Source organism: Bidens hawaiensis, unplaced genomic scaffold (genome assembly GCF_021521415.1).
Source record: "Bidens hawaiensis isolate Kalapana, Puna unplaced genomic scaffold, B.hawaiensis_p1.1 tig00016275_1, whole genome shotgun sequence".
NCBI lineage: Eukaryota > Viridiplantae > Streptophyta > Magnoliopsida > Asterales > Asteraceae > Bidens > Bidens hawaiensis.
In genome coordinates, this window is record NW_027492490.1 from 628,718 (window position 1) to 636,004 (window position 7,287).

General features: G+C 35.1%; 1 protein-coding gene and 1 pseudogene across 4 annotated transcripts; one reads left to right on the forward strand and one right to left on the reverse strand.

The window, feature by feature from the left end:
• The first annotated feature begins 2,875 nt into the window (after positions 1 to 2,875).
• On the forward strand, positions 2,876 to 5,103 carry LOC143551261 (folate transporter 1, chloroplastic-like). Of its 3 annotated transcripts, XM_077041730.1 has the most exons (11): positions 2,876 to 3,048; positions 3,129 to 3,205; positions 3,580 to 3,656; positions 3,784 to 3,874; positions 3,962 to 4,055; positions 4,123 to 4,196; positions 4,286 to 4,393; positions 4,484 to 4,555; positions 4,651 to 4,671; positions 4,761 to 4,828; positions 4,943 to 5,103. In XM_077041730.1, the coding sequence occupies exons 1-11, from the start codon at positions 2,943 to 2,945 to the stop codon at positions 5,055 to 5,057; spliced, it is 903 nt and encodes a 300-aa protein (XP_076897845.1). In that variant the 5' UTR covers positions 2,876 to 2,942; the 3' UTR covers positions 5,058 to 5,103. The 3 variants fall into 3 exon arrangements, with proteins under 3 accessions (XP_076897845.1, XP_076897843.1, XP_076897844.1); XM_077041728.1 differs by having other exon boundaries at positions 3,784 to 4,055; XM_077041729.1 differs by having other exon boundaries at positions 3,784 to 4,055; positions 4,948 to 5,103.
• Positions 5,104 to 5,299: 196 nt separating this feature from the next.
• On the reverse strand, positions 5,300 to 6,655 carry LOC143551262 (putative ubiquitin-conjugating enzyme E2 16; annotated as a pseudogene). The gene is made up of 6 exons (XR_013138469.1): positions 6,577 to 6,655; positions 6,285 to 6,388; positions 5,879 to 5,977; positions 5,731 to 5,798; positions 5,555 to 5,643; positions 5,300 to 5,465 (listed from the first exon to the last, which is right to left on the reverse strand). The product of XR_013138469.1 is annotated as a putative ubiquitin-conjugating enzyme E2 16 (transcript).
• Between the last annotated feature and the right edge of the window lie 632 nt (positions 6,656 to 7,287).

A 7,287-nucleotide genomic window follows, 5' to 3' on the forward strand; every position in this document is an offset into this window, starting at 1 on the left:
GAAATAAGAAATATGGAGTTGAATGTTGGTTATGGGGATTTATGGTTTGAGAGGTAGAAGATGAAGAATTCAGTCGAACCCACTAAAATTCAGTTGGATCCGATAGAGTTTTAAGAAATTTCATCGGAGCCATTAAAACGTTGACACGTGGCGCAATTTTTAAAGGTCTAAAAATTCAGTCGGATCAGAAATGATTTTAGTCGGATCCAAAGAAGTTTTTTTTGGCTAGTTTGTGTATTTTGTTTGGTCTTGGGCTATTTGTGAAAAACCATGGTTAAAAATGACTATTTTGAGGATTTTCCTTTTCTTATATCTATCTCTAATTCTTTATAAAATAATATTTTTCTTGCTTCTTTTTAAACCCAACAAAATTTTGTTTTTCTACTTCTTACAACCAGTCATACAAGATATAGGGTGAATAGTAAAAATTATAGCCATTGAGAGTTGAAGCCAATTTATTAGAATCAAGAGGTTTTCAATCCCCTGTGTTTGTAAGAATAGAGTTTTTGACGCTAACATACTTCAAGTATATAAACTAGTATCACACGATAGCAAATATAAATTATAACTAACATGCTTATACACAACATAGATATATTTGTTGGAAAAACATGTATTAATAATATTTAAACCCAACTATTCAATTCATTTAAGCTCATTTCTATAGAAAAAAGCTTTTTGCATAATCAAAACCATAACCAATAAGCACATTTAAAACATTTAATTGTTAAAGCCCAATAAAAAAGCTTTTACTAAAAGCCCAAATTTGTTCTCGCTTTCGGCACAAAATTTACTGTGATTCCCGGGACTGCCCCGGGCTACACCACCCCAACCAATTTGGTTTGGTGATCTGGAAAATATGAGTTATCTCCTCGTGATTGATTTGATGATTTATGTGGCACTCTGGTTGTTTGGTTTCAAACAGGTCATGCCTCTAGAACTCTAATTGGGGAAATGGTAAATTATTACATAAAAATTTAAAAATACACCATTTTAGTGTATATATCCGGTATCTCTATGTAATATACACCATAATGTTTCCAAATTACTTGTATTCTAAACAACTTTATTTGACCGCCAACGATCATGGAAAATACTATAAGTTAGCTTCATTAAGTGTATTGTAGCATTAGCATATCGTTCTTCTAGAGAAACTCATTCTTGCAACGATAAAGATGACATGCAAAGTGCGAAAATGAGGTGAAATAAAGATTGTTGTGTTGTGTTTGCCGATCGAGCATGTTGAACTGACACAATGGTAGATTTGGAGTGATGGATCTTAAAGCGATGTTGATTGTTAGGCCACTAGGGTTTTATGGGAATAAGGCTTCCATTGATGTGCGGGTAACAAGAAATCAAAACTTACAATTATCATGGTTGTTTGTTTGTGCTAGAAGATGACCAACATAGATCAAAAGTGATTTAGGCATCACTATAGTCAATCGGAAACTAGAGTTTCGAAGAAAACATTGTCGCATTTAATAACCGTTGTGAAATTAGCTTAATAGAATAATAGCAAAAGGTTATATTGAAAAATGCTTAGGATGGAATATATATCAAGAGTCAAGCTTAGGATGAAATAGGGCTGTAAACGAACCGATCGAACACGAACAAGACCTTGTTCGTGTTCGTTCGTTAAGGAAATAATGTGTTCACGAACACTTACCAAATGAGATTTTATGTTCGTGTTCGTTCATTAAAGAAATTAATGTGTTCACGAATGGTTCACGAACACAAACGAACACAAATAAAACAGCAGAGTCTAGAGATTGAGACCGATATATTTATCAGTGTGAATAATGAAAGCGTGTAAACGAATTGAACGAACACAAACAAGGGCATGCTCGTATTTGTTCATTTAACTTTAAACGAACACGAACACTTAGTCGAACAATAATTTATGTTCATGTTTTTTATTTAAAAAATGGGCATTTTTGTTCGTTTAAGTTCATTTTTTTATAATCTAAACGAATATAACTGAACAAAGATAAATGAGCATATATGAACACAAACATAAACGAACATAAATGAAAATAAGTTAACAAATATAAAACTTTTAAGTAGATGACTCATCCAAATAATATTTAATTATTTTTTATTAATACATAAACAGACATAAATAAACAAACGTTCATGAACATAAATGAACGAACATAACATGTGTTCATGTTCGTTCATTTAATTAAACGAACACAAAATTTTTGTTCATGTTCGTTCGTTTATTAAATAAACGAACATAAATGAACTTCCCGCCGAACAATTCACGAACAGTTCACCGAACGTTCAGTTCGTTTACAGGCCTAGGATGAAACATGATCACGTGCCAAATACAATTAAATGCAAACTTTGTACTACCTAAAACCATCCTATCTTACATACTTATAGCTAGGGATGTCCAAATTGTTTTACAATTGAAACTTGTTTGGTGCTCCAATAAAAAAATACTTGTTCAATTTTGGTTTGGTTTGGTTTGGTTTGTAAATTTGTCAATCAGCTCGATTTAGTTTGCAAACAAGCCAAATTCAAGCAAAGGTGCATTCGCTTGTTGCAAGCTCATCTAACTCGAATTATTGTTTAATACACACACAATTATGCCACCATTGAATTTTCTACACTATAAATTAGCCCAATGCTAGCTCTCTATAAAGCCCACCATCTAAAAATACTCGATGTTGGCTATGTTCGGTTTGTAAATGAGCCAAGCACAAGTAGACCCTCGCCTGATTCGGTTCGGTTTATGAGCAAATACTTTGCATATATATGTTTTTTTTAATATATGTTCATATGTTGTATCCAGACGGGTCGGGTAATATTCCGGGTTCTGTTACGGATCTGATGGTTTTGAAAGGGGCCGCCAACTGCCATTTCTATTTTCTTCTCCTTGATTTCCTCCATTATTATTATTAGATTATTATTGTTAATAGCCGTGGGCAAAGTAAAGCATGACGGCGGATTGGCAGTGGGAGAACGCGGTAGCTGGCTCCGTCGCCGGACTTGCTACCGTCACGTTTTCTCATCCGCTTGATGTTGTCCGTACTAGATTCCAAGGTATGATTCTCTCACTTGTTTCCTACTCTAATTATTAGAGGCTTCTTACATTATTAATCCTTAATTGGTTTAATTAACAGTTTATGATGGCCGGAACCCTAACCTTCCGAATTACAAAAACACTCCTCATGCTCTCTTCACCATTGCTCGATCAGAGGTCCGTCTTTTTTTATTAATCTTATTAATTAATTATTCTACATGTTAAGTGCCTCGGCTCGAGCTCGTGTGTGCAGTACCTTAAACAAGTCAAAGCTTAGCTCCGGATTGACTGTGCCAAGTCAAAAAATAGTTAACTTAAAAATACTCTAGGCTCATTAAGGCCCGAGCTTGGGCTCAATAACTAAACGAGTTTTGTGCTTTTTATCAATCTGCTCGTGAATAGCTCGCCTTGTTTGCACTCCGGTTGGTATTATGAAGACATGCTTGAATATCATAATCTCCTATAAATCTAAGTTTTCTGATAACATTTTGGTCTGTTGCTTCATCAATTGTGGAATTGGATTACTTGATATGTTAGTATTCATTTTGCAGGGTCTCCGAGGGCTCTATGCTGGCTTTTTACCTGCAGTGCTGGGCTCAAGTATTTCATGGGGTCTATACTTCTATTTGTAAGTGAAGAATGAATGAACACTCACTCAATTATCTCAGAGGACTCAATGTGTTTGTTTTCTCGTTTTTAAAAGTTTTATGTTATTATTATCTGACTTCTTGTCACATTACAATTCCTGTTTATAGCTATAACAGTGCCAAACAAAGGTATATGAAAAATCAGGACGAGTCAAGTGCACGCATTCATCTTGCTTCGGCTGCAGAAGCAGGTGGGCTGGTGAGTTTTGTTGCATTTATTAGTTGTTATTCGTTATATTATATTTTGAGCTATGTTGTTATTATAGCAAAATTGTTACTTTTTCAGGTATGTCTTCTTACCAATCCTGTTTGGGTTGTGAAAACACGGTTACAACTTCAGAATCCTCAGCATCATGGACGCCCATATTCTGGTTTAAGTGGTATGTTTTTTTGTTAGTTTAGCCAGGAAATTTATAATTTGTAATAGTTTGTATTGTATGATTGCAGATGCTTTCAAAACAATATTGAAAGATGAAGGGTGGAGGGCATTATACAAAGGGCTTTCACCTGGACTTTTTCTGGTTAGATTTGGTATCGCTATTCTGTTCAATATGCTAAGCGTTTATTTACAAATGATATATACAAAATGTTTATGCTATATCTCTTGCAGGTTGCTCACGGTGCGATTCAGTTTACAGCATATGAAGAACTTCGCAAAATTATAGTTGATTTTAGGCATAAACAGAACTCGTCGAGTGATAGTAGTTCTGATTTATTGGTAAGTACTTTTCGTAAATGATTATTTCATTCATTATTTGGTACCTTTATTTGCTTATTGATGAGCTGTTTTCTTCTTATTTTCCATAAGACTACTGGTGATTATGCAGCTTTAGGAGCTTCTTCTAAACTAGCAGCCATCCTTGCAACATATCCATTTCAGGTAGTTACATTTGGCTTCAATTTCTAATTACTTTTCGAATCTATAATAAGATTATCTCAACCTTACGCTTCTTTCTTTTATGGTAACATTTTCAGGTCATTCGTTCTCGCGTGCAGGTAAAAACAAACACGTTTCTTAATTTTTTTTCGTTCTTCGTGACCCTTTCAACATTTGTTACTTATTTATTGAATTTTTTAAACTGCAGCAACGACCTAGCATAGACGGGGTTCCGAGATATATAGATAGTAGGCATGCCATGGAGAAAACTGCTCGGTGAGTACCCTATGTTAACGCTCGTAACTAATAATATTTTAAATAATATATTTTTGCTATAATATATAAACTGAAACTTCATACGTATACTGTTTTTGCCTATTCGGATTGTAGGTTAGAGGGTATAAGAGGTTTTTACAGAGGCATTACAGCCAACCTTCTGAAAAATCTTCCTGCGGCTTCAATAACTTTCATTGTGTATGAAAATGTTCTGAATTTACTAAAATGAACGAGGAAGGACTAACTAATTAATAGTTTAAGGAAATTTTTAGTAATTGTACCATTAACTTTCTTGATCAGGGAAAGCAATCATTCAGTTTTAGATGTACATGTATGAACATGTAAGCAGATTTTATTTATTCAGTGAAAATCATGCATTTTTTCATTAAATGATGCAATATTTGATGGTATAGAACTGATCAATTACATGATCAAAACCTGGTAAAAGTAGGTGTAAAGATGTTTTGAGTGAAACAAACAAGAAACATAATCTTCATTTACAGTCAAACCGAATGTCTTCACGGGTCACTTCATGTTTACACTAAACTTTATCATCATGAAACCACCACCTGGTTTCCTTGGGAGATCTACCATTTCTACACTTCTTAACACAGCGATCATTGTCTTCAGGGCGTTCCTGCATTCATAGATAGTGTTTACGAAAATAGTTTTCATCATCCGTTCACAAAAATAAATAATAATGACAGTAATAATGATAAAACTTACCTTTACTTTTGAACTTGACAGCATGGAAAGAATGCTTATACAGACAGAGCTGATAGCCATGGCTGGTGACCACGAGTCATACAAAATATCTGCAATTGAGAACACGTTAATTATGTCTTTAATTTGTGCTAACGCTCTACGAGTTAGAAAAAGTTCACGATTGTATGTATACTTGCCTAGACAAATATGGCCATTGCTATAAATGTGTGGATGCAGAGGAGCTGGATGCAAAAATATAACCTGCATCATTTTATTGAAAATATAATAAGAACAATTTCAAACTATATTATAGTATTATACATCTAATTGAAATAAATAATCTGAGGTGCTTCCATAGGATAATTTTCAGGTAAATCAACTTGTAGCTGGTATTTTTCATTAGCATAGATAGTCCCCTGAGCTCCATACACTTCAATCACCCACCTTCATACAAATTTTTAATAAGATTCAAACATCCGGACCTCTAGTCAGGTCAATCGAAAGTGTCGTTTCATAAATTCATTAACGTATATCAACACGGAAAGAATATTGCATCCAATAACCCAAGATGATGTCGGAAATCAGGCCCGAAACAACATTCAAACAATCAGTTTTCGTGATCAAACACCATATCACTGACTCTTTCTTTTAATACAATAATTTGCACCCTAATTATTAAGAGCCTAACCATCTATTTATATTAAATTACTTCCAAAACATAATATCTAAACAACTTTTTAGGGTTGACTACCTTTGAAGATTGTCGTTGACTTTGTGAAGAAATCCAGAAGGAGGGTTGACTTGTCACTCTACCAACTCCTTTTGAAGTCGATGGCTAGCTATCTTACTCAACACCTAATCAGTCATGCAACATCAAACTATATATGCCATCTAAACTTGACGACTGACCGAAATTATACTTCAAATTTATACAGATGAAGTAATTTAAAGGCATGATCGGAGAGTATTTACGTGTATTATGTAACTTATGCGTATACAACACAAAAAGATATGTATAAATGGTAGATATGTTATATATGTACCTTGCGAGAAGTAGCGGAGGATCCGGTCATGGTGGCGAGACACCGGAAAATAAACAGACGGTGGTGACGCCGGAGAGGGTCTGCCCGCTGAAGATGGTGGTGGTGGTGGTGGCGCGACTAGTAATTGATATCATGAATTGGTGGGAATTTATTTACGAGATAAAGTACATCACTAGTCCCTTAAGTATCACATACATATCAACTTTTGGTCTCTAACTTTTCATTCAGACACCATTAGTCCTTATGAGCTATGAGTGTTTATATAGCTTGTAAGTTCGAAACTCGTTTGAATAAACTTAGAACAATTTTGTTCATAACTTGAAGAAACACTAATTGACCCCGGGCGGATTACGGATAATCTGGGGGTTAAATCGATGTTTCCCACGAGGGGTTAGACCCGGCAAAGATGGTTCTTCTGATAACCTGCGAAACAGACCGTGAGCTCGTCACTGAGAAGGGGGGGGGGGTACCTCCTTGTGACCACCCTCCGGCGTGAGAATCAGACTAGATTGCTCTTGAATATAAGTGTATATTAAGAGATTGCTAGAGCAGATATCAGGTATAAGATATAAGATACAAGATAAGATGAGATGATCATACCATTTGGGGTATTTATAGCCGAAGGTAGGTTTCCAAGAAGGTGTAGCCGGCTGAATAGTATTCCTGTTCTACCAACTGTGGCCTACGCACGTGCCATGCTGGTAGTTGGTG